The 20,944-nt window shown below is 45.8% G+C and overlaps 2 protein-coding genes across 3 annotated transcripts; one reads left to right on the forward strand and one right to left on the reverse strand.

Moving 5' to 3' along the window:
• The first annotated feature begins 82 nt into the window (after nt 1-82).
• Nucleotides 83-20,717, forward strand: GTF2E2 (general transcription factor IIE subunit 2). The gene is made up of 8 exons (XM_033059563.1): nt 83-135; nt 729-895; nt 10,216-10,307; nt 10,703-10,810; nt 11,361-11,543; nt 11,990-12,083; nt 19,098-19,213; nt 19,853-20,717. Exons 2-8 carry the CDS (start codon nt 733-735, stop codon nt 19,970-19,972), a joined length of 876 nt encoding a protein of 291 aa, XP_032915454.1. The 5' UTR covers nt 83-135; nt 729-732; the 3' UTR covers nt 19,973-20,717.
• Nucleotides 2,510-8,793, reverse strand: SMIM18 (small integral membrane protein 18). Of its 2 annotated transcripts, none has more exons than XM_033059568.2 (2): nt 8,539-8,793; nt 2,510-5,123 (listed from the first exon to the last, which is right to left on the reverse strand). In XM_033059568.2, exon 2 carries the CDS (start codon nt 5,076-5,078, stop codon nt 4,782-4,784), a length of 297 nt encoding a protein of 98 aa, XP_032915459.1. In that variant the 5' UTR covers nt 5,079-5,123; nt 8,539-8,793; the 3' UTR covers nt 2,510-4,781. The 2 variants fall into 2 exon arrangements, with proteins under 2 accessions (XP_032915459.1, XP_032915458.1); XM_033059567.2 differs by having other exon boundaries at nt 8,543-8,788.
• Nucleotides 20,718-20,944: the final 227 nt, after the last annotated feature.

Below are 20,944 nucleotides of genomic sequence, written 5' to 3' on the forward strand. Positions count from 1 at the left end.
TGTGTGAGGCGGGGGCCGAGGGCGGGCCGGCCCGGGCCGCGTTGCCATGGCGACGGGCGCGCCGCTTCCGGGGCGGTGCCGGCGCGCGGGGGCTGCCGGGAGCGGCATGGCTCGCTAGGCGGCGGCGGCGCGCGGGTGAGCGGGCGCGCGCGGGGGCCGCCGTGAGGGGACGGGGATCGGGACCGAGACCGGGACCGGGACCGGAGCGCACACGGGGACGGGGGAGCGCCTTCCCCGCCCTCTGCGCGGGTTACAGGGACGCCGAGGCACCGGCATCCTCCGGCCCGGTGGTTTCCGGTCGCTCGCCCGCCGCGTTGCCACTTTGTTCCGTCCTGCCGGTGGCCGTGAGGTCCCTCGTTAACCTGGTAGCCGGGCTTTCCCACCCTGCTGTGGCTCGGCATTCCCATTCACACTCCTGAAGGTTCCGGTAGCGCACTGACACCTTTGCTCTGTTGTTGAAGTCCATATTCGGGAAAAGGAGGAGCGAACAAGAAATAAATTGCTCCCCAGGGCTGTGGTCACAGCGCCAATCCTGACCCAGCTCACGGAGCGCTTGGACAACGCTCCCAGGCCCCGAGTGGGATTCTTGGCGTGTCCTGTGTAGGGCTAAGACTTGGGCTCAGTGGTGGGACCCATCAAACTCCGCATATTCCGTGATAAACAGATATTTCTGCTCCTCAGTCCCTCAGTGACGCACACACCCTTTTCTCGCCTTTCTCCCGTGGCAGAATCATGGATCCCAGCTTGCTGAGGGAGCGGGAGCTGTTCAAAAAGCGAGCCCTCTCCACGCCGGCCGTAGAGAAGCGCCCGGCGCTCTCCTCGGACTCCTCTGCTTCCAAGAAGAAGAAGGCCAAGGTAGAACAAGGGGGCTCCTCCAGCTCTAAACAAAACACAGGTGGGTGGAAGTCTGTCCAGCAGCTACTTGGTGTTTTCCTCTGTTTGCCTTTAAGCTATGGTGTATTGACGTGAATAATGCTCTAAGTTTTGCTGTTCCGTGATTCTGTGATTATTTCTGGCAAGAAAACACCTAAAACATTTAGCTAGCTGTAAGTTGAAAGCTGTTCACACATGAGATGGATTTTGCAAGGTGTATCTTGTCTGGCTTGCATGTAGTAATTAGTAGTTGTTCTTGTTTTACCTGAGAGCTAAGCTTTGCTCGTGAGCACCAGGCATTCCAGAGGTTTCTGCCTGTTTCACTGAGGAGTTGTGGCATTTCCCTGGGATGGTGGCACTGATAATACATCCCTCAGTATCAAATAAGCAGTTAATAAAGCAGCACCAAAAATAGTGGGAGCGTGTGGAAAGTGCAGCACTGGGGAGAGGATTTGCTCTGAAAGCAATGGCAGCTCTCAAGTGCACTTTAAAGGTCAGATCAAATGCCAGGAGTTACTAAACCACAAAATACCCTGTTGTGCAAACTCAGCCCATGCTCGTATTTTGTGTAATACCACATGTAGCTCTCCCCTAAACTCCAAAAGAAACAATAGAGCTAAAAACAACAGAGAAAAACGTCAGGGAGTTTGGGAGGAGGGAAGCTGCTTCTGTCCCAGGGGAACAGATGGAAATTTGGATATGTGTCTGCAGCTTCTCAGGCACCAAGTAAAGCATCAACCAGACTTTCTAAAATAAATCAAGGGAGGCCAGGTTTCCATCCATCCCTTTTTCACACTCCAAACAAAACAAAATTCTATGTGGAATATCCTAGGCTGCGTCACTGGGGTGAGCAGGGTTTGCTGGGAAGATGGGATGGGGAGTCAGGAAGAGGGCAGAGGACACAAATGTGAGTCTGATAAGGAGGATTTGAGCAGATAAGGAAGGTTTTGTTTTGTTTCTGTGGTTTTGGTAGGCTGAGGGTTTCTTTAAGTGCACTTTCACTAACAGCAGTGTGGCTCTGAGGAAATAAACTTGATCTTTTATACTGCTGGCTGCGTGCCAGGCAGTACCAGAGAGGTTCCAGGGTTTCTACAGCGTGTTTATGCTGCAGAGTCAAGATCCGTTGCCTCAAAACCCGCTTTTTATTTCACTTGCCAGATTGGCAGGTTCCTGTCAGGATATGTGGGTGTCACAGACGGGCCTGGGGAGGTAGAGTAAAAACCTCATGTTAAGGAATCCCTGTCCCACCGCCCTAAAGGAGCAAAATCTGCGGTGGTCTGTCCTAGTTCTGTTATACAGAGGTGACAAATGGAGTCACAGTGTTTGTGTGTTGGCACTGACAGTCCCTGGGTGTGTAGAGCCCACAGATCCTCCCTTGCTCTGTGATTCTGTGACTCAGAGAACCTGCCCTTGTCACTTTTTGGGGGAGGAGAGGTGTGGGGACCATGCTAATCTTCAAATGACTGCACAGCTAAATCTGGCTTGTCTGTGGAGTCTGGCTCTAAGCTTCCCACTGCTCCTACAACCACTTCTATGCAGGCTTCACTATCATTATTTCAACAGGATATTTGGGAAAATTCAAAGCTAGTTTACTCAGTTCAGAATAGGAACTGGTGAAGAAACGAAATGGATCAAGTCTGGTTTTGTTTCATTTTATTAATCAATAGTAAATTGTGGCTCTGGTCTTTGTCTCAAGACCTTTGTCTCAGTGGTCTCCACCAACAGTAGCCAAGAGCTGAAATCTTCAGGGGCTGTTTTGTGGGAAAGAATCGTCCTGAGTCTTCTCTGGTACTGTGCAAGGGGACACCTTTGTCTTCTGTTCCTTGTGCTCACACCCACTCCCCTTTGCAACCCTGTGAAATACAAAGCTGGGATGAGTCCCAAGGTTTGTCACTCCGTGTGCTTCTCGGGAAGGCAGTGCCAGAGCAGCAGAGGCTGGCGTGGTGCACACACCGCCCTCTTGTGTGCAGCCATGATGGGCATTTTGTGGGAATGCTGCAAGTAAGTGTCCAGAGCGTTTGCTTTTAGGAAGGAAACATTAATTCAGTGCATCCTGATGGCTACTCTTGAGCAGGACTTTGCAGTCTGATGCTGTCACATACAGCAGAGGGTAAGGTGTCATTGTTGTCACCACTGACATTATCTTCATTACCGTCTAAATTATCTTGTACTCGAGGCATTGGCTTCCATCAGTTGTGCTTTTCGTTTTGAGCTTGAAACATTCTCTGCACAGGGGACAGGTCCTGGCCAAACCTCACTGTGAGAAGTGTGTCTGAGATGAATGGTGGTGAGGATTTGTGGCTGCAGGAGGGAGTTTGCTTCTCCAGGTGAATCACTGGACTAGCTGTGCTAGTTCGTAGTGCCCTGGGTGTCTTGTGACTCCATCTCACCAACCAGGAGCAGCATGTGTCAATTAGCCAGTCTTCCACCGTGTCCAGTTCTTCTGGAGCTTAATCGTGCTCAGCCTGAGAGGGGTTTGATATATATTAAAAAAGAGATCATTATAGGTACTGGCCATAGCACAGAGATTTTTTGGAGATGGATGGACTGCAAGGTCACTTATGTCTGTGGCCATTTAGGTGGGTTTTGTTTCCTTCATGACAGGATAGTTTGTGGGGTTAATACAGTGAAATAACTTGTCCCATGTATAGCTTTGCTCTGGGACATTTCTGTGTGGGTTCAGGGGTGTGAAGGACTTGCCAGGAGCTGCTGATGGCCACGCTGTTGGATACTGTTAGCCTGAATGGTTTTGAAAATCACAGGCACGACACAGCTACAGAGGACTGGTGAGCCAGAGGTGTGAGAGTTGTGTGGTCAGGACATGAGGAAGGGCTGAGTGGGAGCTCTGGGATGTGTCAGCAGGCAGATGGAGTCTTGTGCAAAGTGAAGCTGCCCTGTCTGGCACAGGGCTGATCCTGGCATGGCCTCCTGTGTGTTGGCTCCTGGGCTGGGTGACATCCCCCTCCTCAGTGGGGGAGGTCTGTGGCCCACCTCCCTGCATTCATGGCAAGAGCTCCATCAGTTCCAGTTTGGCTTTGAAAGTTTGGGATAGGGACAATAGATCCAGCATGTCCAACTCCCTGCAGTGTTGTGGTTGCCACAGAAGCATCAACCTTGGGGCAGAGAATTGTCCCTGTTCATTTCCAGCAGGACTTTTGGAAAGGCTCAAGGTATTCTGAAGGTAATGGGTTACACAGGTCTCAACACCCAGAAATTGTTGACCAGACTGCATATGAAGTAAGGGGAGAACAGTTCCCTGGAACTGGAGAAAGTGGGGGAAGAAAAGGTCAAACTACCCTTAGGAGGACTAGAAAAGACCATTTTAGGGGTACATTTCTTGCTGGCTTAGTTTTCCTCCCACCACCCTCTCTTGTAAAAGCGAGAAACCCATCATAAAAAGCTGCCAAGTGCTAGAATTCACCCAATCCTCTCCTCCTTGAAGGGTCTCTTGCCATTCAGCCCTTATCTCCCAACTTTTTTCTTACCCCTTCTCTGTCTGCCCTGTCCCTGTGTGGTTGACTCAGTGGGACAACACTGCTGTCTTTGCACTGAATGTGATCAGACTGTTGAACATTTTATAACTGTTCTCTTCAGTTAAGCAACACAGTTAGGCAACATTTGTTCGGTCAGGTAGACAAAATTCTATGCTAGTCACTCAATATAAACAGCAAAAGTTCATCTAAAAACAAAAATCTTTTTCCCTCCCATGACACTGCAATAGATTGTCTTTCTGCTTAGCACTTGGAAAGCCTGTGCCAACTATTCCAGCTCACATCCAGAGATAAAATTGCAACTGTGGGTATTTAAGTCCAAAAGAAAAAAGCACATGACTTGCTCGCTTGTAAGGTACAAGAGGCTTCATTGGAGGTGTCAAACCCAGTTCTCCAAGCGCAGGTGCTCAGTGCTTCCTACACCACCTCTCTCCCACGCTTCCTGAAGCTGTTCATCATTGCTCTGACGGGATTGGGCTCGTTCTCCAAGTCTTTCACAGTTTTGTTCTTCGCGCAGCAGCCGCAGTCCAGCACTTCGTACAGGAAAGCCAGCACCACCAGGAAAACCACGGTGAAGATGAATATGATCAGGATAACAAAGCAGGCAGTGTTCCAGTTGTCATGGAAAGGGTAAATTTTTTGCACTTGGAAGCCCAGATATTGGGAGATGTATGTAGTAGTCTCGTTCCAGTGAGTGCCGTTGGGGGTTGCCATTCTTGAAGAGCTGTCTGAGTATGCTCACTGGCACAGATTTGGGAGCTGAAACACAAAAACAAAGCTGTTGAGAACTCTGTCAGTCAAGGACATGCTGTGATATTTATCACAAATTGGATCTGCTTAGACTAAGTGCTGTAACTTTCTATGAACACGCATTGTTGCATACTCCTATTTGCTCACCAAAATATCAAACTCCAGATATATAATTTTGTGATAGCACAGTACATTTAATTTGGCAGTGTCTGGTTCATGCAGGCATTGTGTGGTGTGATTCAGGAATGACAGCTTTGCTTCTTTATTTCAGTTATATGCACAAACAAAGGTTACAAACTGGATTTTCAATGTGTGCAGTGGTTTCAAGCACCTGTCCAGTGTCAGTCTTGAGGCTGGCACCTGCATGGTGTGAAAAACCCTATTATTTTGGAATTGCCTGTTAGCACAGTTTTGTTGACCTGCAAAGCCCTCTTGACTTCAGGAGGGCAGATTTTCTGACGTGTTCATTCCCGTGCTCTTCCACTGCTGAGTAGTTTGTGCTGAAGAAACTTGGCTGCCTAGATGGCTCTGGAAATCTTGTTTGTGGTGCTGTAATCGTTGGGGTGGACACCAAGGAAAACCCAACCCTTTCTGAGGAGTCCTTATTTCTTATTTTCAGCTCTGCCTAACCCAGCCCTGTCTCTTGGCACCCAGCAGGGGAAGAGGCTGCTCTGTGCTGTGGGGAGAGATGAAGGAAGGAGTTGGCTTCAGCAAATCTGCCTTTGCTCTGTAGTCTGATGTCATAAAAATTGTCCAAGGAGCTACAGCAACTTCTGGTTATCTGTTGTGTCTCTAGGACATTGTCATAACCTTTGAATCCCTCAGGCAATTTAAAACTGGGTGTGGGAGGAGGAGGTTAAGTCAGGTCTCCATATTTCCCTGAGGAAATAGCAAGGAGTCTTTAGGTGGAGCATGGTGGTGATGGTGTCTGCTGAAGCAGTCTGAGCACCTGTCCTTGTTTCTGTGAAATTATTGTGAAGAAAAGCAGGATCATGCTGCCAAAACAGCTTGTGATCTATGTCTTATTTTTGTTGTTTAAATATTATACCTTTTGTTCTTTATCCTTCTGTCTTTAATGGATTTAAATTGAAAGGGAAGAGCTTTGTTGCTGGGAAGGTCCCTGGCATTAGTGTTCCATACAGACTTTTACTGGAGCAGTTGCAGTAACTTACTGTTTCCTCTGTTAAATCTGTAACTGAGTACACAAATTAGTAATTGAATACACAAAGTATGACTGAGATGGATGGGATTAATTAAATTGTTTGTGGGTTTTTTTTTCCTTAAACAAAAGTTTACAGAGCAAATCCAAAGCTAAAAATACTCCTGGCTTCAGGAGAGTGGCTTGATTTGGTCATGGTCTGGAAAGGAAACTCAGCCAACCTGTTAAGGGGCTGAAAGTCATGAGAGTTTTTGAAGGGGTGGCATGAAGGCTCATTTTAAAATCCATGAGAGAAAGAGAGAATAAAAGGATTTGAAATCCCCTTTGAAGAGTAATTAAAATAAGCAAGATTTTATTGTGTATTTTAAATGGCAAGAGGATACCTTTGGGAAAGAAAAAGAGTTTTGTTTTGAACTTTGTAAACAGATTTCTAAGACTGAGAGTTTTGTTGGAATCTGTTACACCTAAGTTTGCTTGCTCTGTAAACACCAGGCACAAAAGTAGAATGTTTCTGTGATGCAAAATTTAGTAATTTTAGGGTTGGTTTTCATTTATATTGCTCAAAGTGATCAAGATCTTGGGCCACTGTAGGGATTGGTCGTATCTGCACTGTGTAGCCAGGAGCCTTTGGCAGCACAGCTCTGTGCCAAGGCAAGAGAGGAGAGGAGAGAGGAGTTCCCAGGAGGAGAGAAGCGTCCTGGGCAGGGCACGGCGCAGTGCAGCAGCCAGCCCCTTCCCACTCCATCAGGGCAGCCCTTCCCTTCCCCCTGCACAGCCAGCCCCTTCCCACTCCATCAGGGCAGCCCTTCCCTTCCCCCTGCACAGCCAGCCCCTTCCCACTCCATCAGGGCAGCCCTTCCCTTCTCCCTGCACAGCCAGCCCCTTCCCACTCCATCAGGGCATCCGTTCCCTTCCCCTGCACAGCCATCCCCTTCTCCCTGCACAGCCAGCCCCTTCCCACTCCATCAGGGCAGCCCTTCCCTTCCCCCTGCACAGCCAGCCCCTTCCCACTCCATCAGGGCATCCATCCCCTTCCCCCTGCACAGCCAGCCCCTTCCCACTCCATCAGGGCAGCCCTTCCCTTCCCCCTGCACAGCCAGCCCCTTCCCACTCCGTAGCCACCATCAGGGCAGCAGCTTGCACAGCACAGAAATGTTTGTCTGTATGCCAGGAGCTGGAATTTAATGCTCCTCTATGATTCCTCAGATTTGAATGAGGTGAGGCAGATAAAGATCAGCTGCTCTTTGCTGTAATTATTAAAACACAATGCTGAAGGAGCTGTTGCTGACTGTTCAGAATTAAAACAGCACTAATGAGGTTAGTGTCCTTGAAAGCTGTCAAAAATGGGCTGGTTTCCTGCAGTTTTACTTATTTTGTAATGGCACACTTCAGATTCGTGTCATCAGCCAGTCTGATTTGCAATCAAGTCAGCAATTGTATGTATCCAAAATGCAGTGAGCTAAATATTTAATGAAGTGGTTCCTCTAATATCTGCGCTAGGTTTTAATTTAAAAGCATTAGCATCTTTGGGCACTGCAGAGGAGCAGCTTTATTTGAAATCATTTTCATGGAGTAGAAGGAAATGACTGGCAGAAAATCCTTTTAATGCAGCACTGAGGAAGTCCTGTTTAAGGAACCACTGAGCAGACATCTCAGGGTAAAAGCATTTACAAATCTCAGGTGCATTCCAACCTGGCTGTTTGCGTTGTATCTATGGCTGCTCCAGTATTTCCAAAGATAACAGCAGGCAACGGGATTTTCTCCCTACCCAGGGTATCCCACCTTTCTAGAACAGGTTTCTCTTCCACACACACAGATCTCTTTCAGGCAGCCTAATCTATGGAATACCCCCTGGGAGGTAACATTTCTCACGTTTCAGCTGGAGCTGTCTTTGTTTTAAGGAAAACCCTTTCGCTGTCATTTCTGTGAAAACACACAGAATCAATCGCAAGGAGCGTGAGGCTGCAGGAAACCAGCCACCTCCCCTGTAAGGACAAAATCCATTTTGTTTACTGAATCTTGGCTTGTTGTGTTAGCTTTGCTGTAAGATGGAGTGGTCATCAATTTTCCATTAGTGCACAGATGGTGAAAGTGCTTGTCTGATCGTGCAAGACAAGCTCCTCCGCGTTCGGCAGGATAAACCCTGCTCAGCCTAGAGAAAAATCATCCTGATTCCAAGAAGCTTTTACAGGTTCTCAGCTTACAGGCATATTTTCTTTCAGTAATCAAGATAAACCTCAGAGAATGTTATAAAATGATACACACCTACCTCTTGTGTGAAAGGATGCTGAGAGAGCGCCGTTCTGGTCCCTTTTTTTAGTGCAGCCTATGGCACAGCTAAGATGGAGCTTTCCTTCCATTGGCCAGAGCACGATGCTGCTGACAACTTCCTTTGTGCTCATTTGCATCAAGCCCTCAACCCCAGGAGTAAATCATTCATAAATATGACTCTTACTGTCTGGAATAAGGAGCAAACGCCTCCCTGTTGTTGTTTTTTTGGGATGGGATGAGCTCGTTAGCAGGGGAGCGCGCCTTGGCCGCGACCCCGCTCTGCTTTGTGCTGGAATCAGCCATCAGACCATGACGTTTGAAGTGTTAATATCTGCAGATTTCCAGCCTCAGTGTGTGCTTAGATTCTCTTGTCATGAACTGTAGCAGGCTGTAACCAGGCAGATTAAACGAGATAATCTTCCTGATTCAATTGACAGAACAAAAACATGATAAGTCGTCTTAACTGCTTGTTGTGCCTCTGAATTTATTTTGGTCACCTCTCATTGCATCTAAGATTTTTCTATGATTATTGTAAGATGTCCTACATAGACATTAATTTTTAATCTTCAAAGGGAGCCCTTTAGGGAAAAATCTTCAGGGGGAGCTAGCTTTTGATTTTCCTCCTTTTACTATCTTAATTTAGTAATCAGAAAAAAATATTCTTCTGTAGCTGGAGTTACACTGAATCTTCCATAAAATTTTAGAATTGTTGTACTGTGTAAAGCCTCTAAGACAATGTCATGTAACAGCTTCACAATTCTGTTATTTTCTCTCCCTTCACTGATTTTTCCCTGGAAATAATAGGAACTCCTGTCTCTGAGATAGCTGTTGTCCTGTCAGATATGCTTAGAAATCATCAGAGGATTAAACAATCCCCATGGTGACAATGAGATTATGTTCTTTTCCTGGAGTAGCTGAAATTCCAGAAAACTGTTGCCATTAGGTTTGAGCAGTGTTGTGCTGGTAAAGAGCCTGTGGCTTGTGATGGTGGTTTGTGGATATTTGTGTTTAATGTGCTGTGCTGAGAGCTGACGTTAATGAAATGGTCATTAACAACCTTGCAAGAAGTTTTGCAACAAAATGATAGCAAACCTCATGATAAAGACTCCCAGAGTTGACAACAGAGGGGGTTCTGAGTTGTTGCAGTGGTGCAGCACACCAGGATGAATTGGTTTGCATTTGTATGGGTCCATTTAATAAATTCTCCACTAGAGCTACTTTAAACAATAATTTTTTTTTAAATCACAGCCTTCCTTTACCTGCTGTGTAACCACAGTGCCTTTGGGAAGAAGGGGAGCTTTCTGCCCCCATCTCAGCAGCAGGGAAGGTATTGGTGGATTAAATGCAGTGCATTATTTCAGGGTGGATTAATGTAGTGTAAATGATTATGGGATGTTAAGCCACCGAGTTAAACGTGTTCTCTTGTGGCAGTAACTTTTTGTTTGTGGAGTTTTGCTCAGAAATGTTCCAGAGCTGTGTCCTCTGGGTCTCTGTGTCTAGATGAAGATGTGTGCAAGGACTCACCTGAGGGTGGCTGCTTCTGCCCCTCCTGTTTCTGTCCATAGTTTTCGTTTCAGAAGCTGCTGGAAGTAGAGTAAAAACATGATGGACCTCAGAGCCAACAGGGAGGTATCAAAGCATCCTCTAATTGTTTGTTTTCCTTCTTTGTAGATCACAGCAATGGATCATTTAACTTGAAAGCCCTTTCAGGAGGTTCTGGCTACAAGTTTGGAGTCCTTGCTAAAATAGTGAATTACATGAAGGTATGGTGTTTTGGTGTAAAATAATTTTGTTTTAAAATACTTTAATTATTTCTTGTCCTGTGGTAGCTGGAAAATGCTGAATGTTTCAACCTCTGAAATTTTTTTACTGCAAGACTGGGAATTTCAGGAAACTGCTTGTTAAATTCAAAGTGCTGTCAGTAAATGAAATTGTCAGCATATTGTTCCTAACTGAAATCCTAATTATCCTAGATCACTTTACAACCAAGATAATGGGATTTATTTGTAGGAATTTCAAGATACTGTCAGGTTTTGGGATTCATAAACTATTGATCCAAATAAAGTGTAATTTGGTGTCAGTCTTGGTTACTTTTTGGTGATTGAGTTGCTCAATAAAGTGAGCAGAGAACTGTAATAGATCCTGTTTGCTTTTGCAGACCCGGCACCAGCGCGGGGATACACATCCATTAACCCTGGAAGAGATCCTGGATGAAACTCAGCATTTAGATATTGGACTCAAACAGAAACAATGGTTAATGAGCGAGGTAAAGGAAACACATCTTCAGATTTTCATTAAAGAATTCTGATAGACCTGAATTGTGCACACTTATTAAATTACTAAATATGTAATCCTTCCTTCAAGAAGCTGCTAAGTCAGGCTGTAACATTCCTTGCTGCCAGCACTAATATTCCAGGGAACAGAAACCTCTGTTCTGTCAGTGTTGGTTGTGAGGGAAGCTTGACTTTGCTGGAGTCTTTCAAAAGGCAGCTCCAGGTTTCTTCCATAATGAACCAGAGTATCAAAATGGAATGGAAGAACTCCTCCCAAGGAAGCTGAGCTTTTGCCAGATGAGAAAAGGTAAACAGATACCCTGCAGCACCAATTTGGGCCCCTCCTCTGTAAGAGGTGCTCTGTGTCGTGGTGAATTATGCCCAGGTTGAATGATCTAGGATCCAAGGATTTCAAATCCATTTAAACTCAACCCTCCAGCCTGGCAGCTGTAACCTGTGGCTCATGTGCTCAGAAGCATGCCAGAAAAAAAGTCACGAGTGTCTGCACTGTTTCAGGGTTTGAAATTTCTGTTCCTGTTGCAGGCTCTTGTCAACAATCCCAAAATAGAAGTTGTGGATGGGAAGTATGCTTTCAAACCCAAGTACAACTTGAAAGACAAAAAGGCTCTGCTCAGGCTCTTGGACAAGCATGACCAGCGAGGGCTGGGAGGAATCCTTCTGGAGGACATCGAGGAAGGGCTGCCCAACGCACAGAAAGCCATAAAGGTGAGGAGCACCTGTCTGCAGTTCAGCTCATTCCCTTCTCAGAGAGAAGAGAGACACTAAGAGTTTTCTCATGAGTTGTTTCTGTTTTTTGATAACTCAGAAGCTCTTTCAGCAGATTTAATGCTGTGGCCTTTCTGTATTTCATCCTTAACATTCAGATTTGCCCTGATGTCTCAGCACAGCTCTCAGAGCTCTTTCTCACAAAAGTCTCCTGATCTCCCACATTCCAACTGGAGGCATTTAGTTCTGCTTTTACACCTTGACTTCAGTCCTCTGAGTCTCATTTTTTTTTATTGGTGTACTTATGTGTTTCATGGCAAGTTCCTTTGCAGCTTCTCCAGGTTGTTGTTGCTTTTTGTAGCACAAAGTCTGGCTCTGTTGGGGTTGGAGACCTTCAGCTGGGAAACGAAGTGATTTTGAGTTGTTCTTTTGCATTTGTTTTTGAGGCTTTAGGGGACCAGATCATCTTTGTTAATCGCCCTGATAAGAAGAAAATTCTTTTCTACAATGACAAGAGCTGTCACTTTGCTGTGGATGAAGGTAGGTGTTGTTTTACATAGGTTTCCATGACACTTGATCTGAATTCATCTTAAGCACCTCTGTGTATAAGCAGTCTTGAGGTAGAGCAGTCTTTTAAGATGATAATGAAATATCAGGTGTGTCCAGATATGAAGGGAATGTTTATATTAACATGAGACTAACGAGACCAGCAAGTGAGTCCAGTGGTAATATCCTGTGCTTTATGATGGGTCCATTGGAACATGGCACCAGGAGTCCAAGAGTTCTCTTCAAGAGCAGCTCTACAGAAGAGACTAATAACCACCTCACTGTGAATAAAATGGCATTTAACATTTTTCTGCTTAAGAGGAAACCAAAAAAACCCAAAAGAGTGATTTGTGGGTGCAGGATTTCTGTTGGGTTTTTTTCCAGTTTTTTAATCATGTGCCTTTCATTGGTGAATGCAGCAAGAAGCCATGAATGGAACAGAAGGAGGAAGCACAGAGGGATGAGATGTGAGCAAAATTCTTGAGAAGGGGTGGATAAAACTGGGAGGAAAGCACAGATCTGGGCAGTGCTGCAGCCAGGGCTGGAGTGGATTTGGGGCTTCACAAGTTCAGCAGGTTTGCTGTGTCACAAATAGTGGTAAAATCCCCTGTGCCATTTTATGCACAGAAATTAATTACAGAAATCAGGATGTGTTCCAGTAATGGCAATAATGCCAACATCAGGTGTCTGTAAATGCAGAAGGGGAGAGGCAGTCTGTGTCAGAAGATCTTATTTTGAATTGCACAATGGCACTGAACACTTTCTTTTGTTAATGTATTATTCTTGTAACATGACACATAAAGCCATTGCATCACATTATGTATGGTAAAAAAAAAAGAGTTTTGATACAAATTTGTACTGCTCTACTTACAGGACCACAGGAGGATGCATAAACATCTTTCTTTCTTTGCCTACCTCCAAGGGAATCTTTATTTCCAGTAGAATTAGCAACTGAAGAAGTGTATCATTAACTATTTGTTATGTACTGAGAGTACACACTTTGTTTAACAAAGCTGATTAAGTAGAGGTGACATCTACATCATTTAAAAATATCAAAAGGTCAAAGTGAATTTCTTTTCAAACAATGATTTCTGTAATTTCTTGGTAGCAGCAGTGAAACTAGATGCAAAATGCAGAATGGATTCACTGGGGAATTTCTGATTTCCAAATGTTTAGGAGTCTACCATGAACCCTGTCATTCTATTGAAGTAGTGCCTCTTCAGTCCATCAGCCCAGAGTTTGTGGGGGTCTGAACATGGCCAAAACATTTAGAAATCTGTGTTCTTGCAGCAACTTTTGAGACAGAGCTTCTAAGTTTCAACCACTGGTTGTATCACGGTCATGTTGCTAAATCAATGTTTCTTCTTGTGCAATTTTTTCCAGATAGCAGAAACCCAGCCATACTAAAAGAGTTATCAGAGGGAGGTCAGGATTAACTGTGAAAATTCATAACTGAGCCCATTTTGTTAAGATGTAGACAGAAGTATCAGGCAGCCAGGATAAATCCCAGGCTCTTCTTACACAAAACATATTGTAGCACACCCGTGATTGCTTAGGAGCAAAAAAAAGGAGATTTTTACCTCTTCCTCCTCTGATAGCAAACTATATCTGTCAGAGGGAGAAGAGGTTAAAAAACCCCTTTAAAATGCCCGGCCTCCTGCTGAAGGAAGGCATTTAAACCTGCAGTGTGTGTCCTGAAGGGATCCAGCCTGCAGTGTTTGTAGTTCAAGGTGCCTCTGCTTCCTTTTATCCGCAGGTGGCAGCAGCTTCCCATCCGAGCCAGAAGTGGTGTTTTGTTGTTGCTCTGTTCCTGTGGTTTTGGTTTTCCTTCTGATGCTTTGTTCTGAGAGGGGGGCAGGAATATTTTCTCTTTCATGACTGTTGTGATCCACCTGCACATGCCACAGTGCTGGGTACATCCCTGAGCAGGTTCACTCACTGACTGCAGCTGGAGCAGATCCTTTTTCCAACCTTGTTATCCTGTGACGAAGGAAACCCGTCTCTCCCGAGCAGCTTTGCTTTAGGATTCTTTCCAGAGCAGCAGAAGGGTGTCTCTTAGGGAGTCACTGGCAGGATTGTCTGTGCACAGGATGAGTTATGACACGTCTCTGCCTCAGCAATGCTGTTGCAGCTCATTATCTCCGGCAACGTTAAAATGAAGTTTTAAAAGACTGCAAAATAAGCCTTGAAGTGTTGGCAGACTCTTTGATCTAGCAGCCGATGACAGTTCAAAATATGTTTCTAGTTTAATGTTTATCCTCAGAAATAAGGTCTCTGTGCTCCTCAGTGCACGGTGCTGCTGTGTGACATCCCAGCTCAGAGCATGTGTTGGCTGGGGTCGATAGCCTTGAAAAGTCGGGTGTCCTCTCCCACTGCTGCCTGAGCTCCATCAGCAGAGAAAGAGGAGCTGCCAGGGCAATTTGGAGCTCGCTGCCTGGAGTAGTGGGAGGACCTGCTTTCTGGCAGTGCCTGCCTCTGCCCTTGATGGCTGAACAAGCTTTTCTTTTTCTCCCCCCTGAAAATAAATCCCAACGTCTCGCAGCAACGGAGCGGTGCCTATATATCGTGATCTCAAGGGTACTGGAGAAGGTTTTAGCAGTAAGGAACGGCTTTTGTTCTTTCCTTTATGTGATTAGCCGAGGAAGGTTCAGATTGCATGTGTTCCTTCTGGACTTCCTGCCTAATTAATCTACTGTCAGTGGTGGGGAGCTGAAAGTGTTTATAAAAGCAGGGCCAGATTTCAGGTGCTTCAGCCAAGTCAAGCGCTGCCTTTTTGTGCTGGGGCAAAGCACTTTGCATGTGAACAAGGCTTTCACCCCTGTGCTGAATGCTGAAAGGCCAGTTTGATTGCCTGGCTGCTAGAGATGGTATCTTTCCCAGCTGAATGCACTACAGGAAGTATGTTCTTGCTAAAAAATTCGGATACTCAATTATTTTAAAATTCTTCCTAAGCCTTTGAAGGGCTTTAGAGAATGGCCAAAGCTTCTTAAATTTAACATTGTAAAAACTGCTTTGGATCAGTGCTGTGGTGGTCCAGGCACAGCACAGATTTAGCATCAAGCACCTTTTCCTTCTGCTATATATCCAGTGCTGTGATCCCTGGGACTGCTGGGACTGTTGTCTCTTCCCTTCTACACTGTTATTGTCTGGTTTTGTCCTTTGCTCAGCCTTTGGCTTGGCTCACCGAAGGTTTTTAAGCTGTTTTTAATCTCTGGCAGATTTTATTACCTGTGTGATGTATCAGTTTATCCCCACAACCATCTCAACCTTTCTGCAAGAGCAGGTGAGGCAGTGAGAGAAGTGCTGGATAAGGCTCTCCAAAGTCACCAGGCAGTCATTTACCCATGACTTCATTCCCCAAATGTAAGCATTTACAGAAAGGAAGTGTGTTAGAGTATAATCACTCAGGGAATGTCAGTGCAAATTGTTTTCATCCATGAGGCACCTCGTGATGCTGTAAAATCAAGGTAACTGTGCATCCTTACCCCTTGGGTATTTCAGAGAGAGAAGGTGTCTGCAAAAGCTTTGTTACCTTGCCCTCTGCTTATCTCTGTGTTGGTTCCTGCTGGTCAGAGCCCATTGTTGTGAGTCTGTGCATGCAGACTTCATGTTGCTGGAGATGTCAGCAAACATCTAGACTGGCTTTTCAGCCAGCTCCTGGTCTAGCTTCCTCCTCTCAGTACTCAAAAGACCAGAATTTAGCTCTCTGGAGGAGCAAGGAAGCAGCCTGTGAGTAGTGTTGATTCTGTCCAGTTTCTGAGTTGAAATGTTTTCGTGATCAGATTGCAAGATACTGTGTATAAGATTTGTTCGTGACACTTGCCTCAGTACTGGGATCACAGCTTTCTGCCTCCTCTCAGGAAGATCTGCATTGGAATCAGGACTTGAAAGCTCTGTGGAAAATGCAAATCTCTGTGAGGGTTTGAAACACCTGCATAGCTTTGACCAGAAACTCTTGTGAAATTTCTCCCCTGGGGATTTTTTGTGGGCTCTGTCTTGTCAAAGCAGCCTAAGCTGTGCAGAGATTGTCAGCTTGCCTGAGTGCAGCCTGCTGCGGTCAGGTGAAGCCCTGCTGTCTTTTTATCCTCCTGTAGCCCTTTTACTTTTATTCTAGCTGATGTATAAAATAATTTAGTGGCTCTGAGAGAAGAGTTTCTCACCTTTTCTGTGCTGTGACGGTGTCAAGATCACCCAGCAGTGAACAGGACGTGGAGCAGGAAAATGGAATGTGCTCTGTCATCATAATGGCTACAGGCACCGCAGGAATGCATACATCCCAACCTGTTCTCCATGGCTGGCTGGAGCAGGCCAGCATGTGGGGAGCTTCCTGCTCCAGCCATCCATCCCCTTCGACTGCTCACACCTGCCCTGAGCTCCTTGTGCCCTGTCCACAGAGAAAATAAACACCTTGTGAAAAATGGATCCAATATGTTGAAGCCTTCCCTAGGAGCTGCCTTCTGCCACTCTTCAGACACACAGCAAAGGCCAGGGTGGCAGCATTTCTGATTCTTCTCAAGGAAACTGGGAAAAATCTTTCCCTGTGGCAGGTCAGGGGTATATTTTCTGAGGTGCAGAAGTATCACAGCTACAAGTGCAGAGGGTTGTTTCTTGAGAGCTGTAGTTATTGCCAGCTTTTCCCACAGGTTCTCATATTTCAGAGAGGATGTCACAATAATTCAGAGAGTGTATTCCCAAGGTCTAAACTTTCCCTGGCTGATAGGGGCATAGTCCTTGGAGACTTAAAAACCTGTCAGGTAATGTGCAAATGGTTCAGTGCCAGCCATCCAGCTGCTCTCTTTCCTCAGACCTTGAATTTAGCCCAGTGTCTGGTGTTACACCGAGTCAGGTTTGTGATGAGATGATGGATGGATCTCCCTTTCCTTTTAGATGTCACACTAAGTGCAGACAGCTTGTATGAACTGAAGGGTGGCAGCTCCCTGTACTTTTAGTTCCAAACCAGTCCTTCAATATGGAGTGTTCCCATGTTGTTGTGACTCCCTCTTTCCTGGGCAGTGAAGTATTTTAAAGCCCTACACGGAGCTTCAGCTTGGGTAGAAAACTCCTTTGCAATTACTGCAATCAAAGCAGAAGTGCTGAAGGCAGCCTGATTTATGGAGGAGTTTTTAAATGGAGTTGCAGAATATGATACAGTGACTCTGGTGGGGCCAATTAGTGGATTAAATTATCTGTATGTAAAGTCCATTTTAGCTCTGCAGTTTTGGATCTTGATGCCTGTTCCATTTGTATTTCTTGGCCGAGTTTAAAAGGTGGATGTGAAGCTGGAGTGATGTTATAACCGTGGCACTACAAGAAATGCAGAGCCCTGTAGTTAGATATTAACTGTGATCTGCACTTCCGTGCATGCTGATCCCTGAAGAGCTGACCATTTATTTTCTAGTGTTTAATTTTTCACTTCTGTTCCCCAGAAGAATGTAGACCGGTTTAACCTTAAGCACCTGTCCTCAGCATTCCTTTTTTTTGCACCAGGGCATATTTGTCCATATATCCTGAACTCTAATGAGGAGACACATTTGTTTGCAGAGGATGTTATAAATAAGAGGACAAAGCTCCACCTTCTGCAGCAGGATGAGGTGAGGGATGATCTGTGATAGCAGCTATGCTGAAAGCCTGGAATCCCCCTCAAAATGGATGAGCAGATGGAGCATGTCTTGACTAGGGTGTCAGTCCTTGCATTAAGGGATGTGCACACTGATCCCAGGGTGCTGGATAGCCTCTGTGAGAAACAGCCTGTGAGCTGTCTCCCTGTAACCAAAAGTGGTGTTTTGACAGGTTTTGGTTCTCTTCAAAACCATCAAAAACGAACAGTTGTTCTTCACCGGTGAAATTCCTTTCCTTTGTTTCCTGGAAAGCTGGAACAGTCTCTCACTGTTGGCAACAGGAAGCAGAACCGCCTTAGACTCGATGCATGTATTTGCATAGAATAACAAGGTGCCTTAGGTAGGGAATTGTTCCAAGGGCAGGAGAGAGCCTGGGCTGGTTTTGTACACTCCCATTTGGTTGCAGTGTGCCCAGAGCCGGGGTGCCTGTGGCAAACGGGCACTGGAGCATCTCATCCCCTGCTGCACGGGACAGATCCTGGAGCTTGCAGAGGTTGTGGTTGTTTTGACAACTGTATACTAAATTTATCTGGAAATAAAAGGAAAAATTTAGTCTTGCCTTGCGATGTGTGCCTCGTGTTTTATTTATAGTTTGTTAGCCAGACCTGCTGACAGGATGTATCTTAACTCCCTGCCTGGGGAATGAAGGGAGGTAGGATCGTACCAGCCGCTGCCTGGAGAAGGCATTCCAGAGGCTCTGTGAAACTTTACGTGAGGCAGAAAGTGTGCAGGCAGATGGCAGCTGCTCTAATTAAGACTTACTGTCTCTGTCTGTTTTCCTGCTGCTGTGGTTTTTAAGGTGTCTCTCTTCTTCTTAACACCAGAGGAATTTTAGTACTTCATTATCTGTAGAGCACGGTATGGATCATATTGCAATGATAAACGAGCTCAGAGCCACTCAAATAAATGTCTTGAACCTTCAGTAAATTAGACGATGGGATGACAAGTCTCCCAAGTCAGTGGCAGCTGAAGATGTGTAAATGAAGTTGCCATTTGTGGTTAGTGATTGCCCTTCATCAGGATCTGTGAAACTCATTCACAGCCTGCACAGCTTTTAGAGATTCCAGGCAAAAAAGAGACTCGCAGCAAATGAACATGAAAAGCACAGGTTGCCTCCGGGTACTCCTGATGCTGCAGTGCAGTTTAGCTTGAGGGTGTTTAGTTGTTGTTTTGTTGGTGGGGTTTCATCTTTTCAGGTTTTGGGTGGTTTTGGCAGTGCATCAGCGTTTGGAGAGGGTGAAGGCTGTGCTGAGTGAGTGCCTGCTGGCGGTGACAGACTGACGTGCCAGAATGTTTCAGTGTTTGAAATCAAGTCTCTCTCCTTCCCCCTCTCTGGGGTCTTTGCCCAGGGTTTGCTCACTGGGATATAAAACCGGGTTTGTCGTTGCAGAGTTTCAGAAGCTGTGGAGGAGCATTCCTGTGGATTCTATGGATGAGGAGAAGATAGAAGAGTATCTGAAACGACAGGGTATTTCTTCCATGCAAGAAACCGGACCAAAGAAAATAGTAAGAGATACAAATTATAGATCTTCCTGGGAAATCCCCCCACTTCCAGATCCTGCAGTGTTCATTCCAAAACGTGTTGGTGAGCCTGTGCACAGCTTTGTGGAGCTTGGTGAAGTGTGACCGGTGTTAAAAACTGGAAAACCAAGTGCTGCAGCCAGCAGCCAGCGATTTTTATGACTCGTTGGAGCCAGTGAAACTAATCCGGGCAGCATCAAAAGAGGGCAAACGCCAGGAGTCCCCGAGAGCTCCACAGTGGAAGCTTCTGCTTGAAGCTGTGCAATACATCAAGAGTAGTAGTGTTTTGGGAGGAAGGTGGGGGGGTTTAACTTTTCTGCTAACCGGCTTTGGAATCCTGATGGGATTGTGGATAGAGCTGTGGGGCACGTACCTGCTTCTGTAGCTGCAGTTAGGAATGCCAGCTTTACTACTGTGCCTGGGATACCGTGGCTGTGTTCTGTCCCCAGGGTCAACTCCCTGCCTGGACTGGAATTGGACGCTGTTGCTTCTCCAGGAGCCAGCACATCCCTTCCCTGCCCACCCCTGGTTCTGGCAGAGCTCATCTTTGGCAGCAGTGGTGACTAGCGCGGTGTCAGGTCAGATGTCACAGATCTTTTGACTCCTGTTTGTTTCTTCTTGCAGGCTCCCATTCAGAGGAGGAAGAAACCTGCTTCTCAGAAGAAACGCCGGTTTAAGACTCACAATGACCACTTGGTTGGAGTATTAAAAGATTACTCTGATGTGGTTCCTGGCAAGCAGTGAGCGGTTCAGTTCTGGAGCGAGCGCGCGTTTCTAGATGGGCTTTGTGCTGCTGGGGCTCGGTGTCTGCTCACAGAAGGACTGGCTGTATATAATAATGTGATGTGTTTCCCCCACCCCAGCAACTGCCGAGGTGAAACAGGTCAGTTTAAGAGCAAGTATGAGCTACTAAATTTAGAGGTTAATTTAATTAGCTAATGGGAAACGTGTCTTTGAGTAAGAGGTTTTCACTAGTTGCCTGTTGGCATAGGGTGATAAATGGTGCTCAGCATGTAATGCAGGAATTCCTGCTCAGTGCTTAACTCTGCTTTTACATTGCTTAATGGGTATTTACCTGGAATTACTTACAGGGGGCTTTCTAGTGGGATTGAATACAGCATTTGTTTTACCTATTTCAGGGAAACCTTTTCCTAAAATCACTGCAGGCAAAGTTTCTCTCACAGTCAAATACACCCACGGTTTGTATGCTTCCTCTTTGCCATGGGACTGAGCTTTACTGAAAGGGGTGTTATCTGAGACTCGAACTCGGAAAACCCCCTCTCCCAAAATCCCAGCAGGCTGTGGGATGGGATGCAGCCAGAGCTTCCTAATGTTGATTAGGAATTGCCCTTGGTGATGTCTCCTCACTGTTGTGGGTACAAGTGTGTTGCACATTCTGCTCGGTGCACAGGAGGGAAATAAAACGACGGTGTAATATTAAAGTGTTTTTTTTTTCTTTTAAGTAATAAATTTACAATGCAGGTTTCCAGTGTTGCTTCCTTAAAGAATGAGAGAATCGGCAACTTTTGTGCTTGTTGAGTTTTCCTTTTGATGAAGGTAAAGGAATCTTTGCTATATTTTTATCCTCTCAGAGATTTACTGTTCTGGGCTGAAAATGTTGTCTTTTTAATGACAGCCGGGGAGAGGGGAGGAACCACCTTAAATGCAAGCTCCCTGTCGATGCCTGGTGCTCTGTGCAGCTCAGCCTTACATGGA

Source organism: Catharus ustulatus, chromosome 5 (genome assembly GCF_009819885.2).
Source record: "Catharus ustulatus isolate bCatUst1 chromosome 5, bCatUst1.pri.v2, whole genome shotgun sequence".
NCBI classification, from domain to species: Eukaryota; Metazoa; Chordata; class Aves; order Passeriformes; family Turdidae; genus Catharus; species Catharus ustulatus.

Bases quoted from the DNA above. Each gene is read 5' to 3' on its own strand.
- GTF2E2 (XM_033059563.1), top strand. From the start codon at position 733: ATGGATCCCAGCTTGCTGAGGGAGCGGGAGCTGTTCAAAAAGCGAGCC. The intron at 896-10,215 runs GTGGGTGGAAGT...CCTTCTTTGTAG, and splicing joins CAGCTCTAAACAAAACACAG to ATCACAGCAATGGATCATTT. The intron at 10,811-11,360 runs GTAAAGGAAACA...TTCCTGTTGCAG, and splicing joins AACAATGGTTAATGAGCGAG to GCTCTTGTCAACAATCCCAA.
- SMIM18 (XM_033059568.2), bottom strand. From the start codon at position 5,078: ATGGCAACCCCCAACGGCACTCACTGGAACGAGACTACTACATACATC.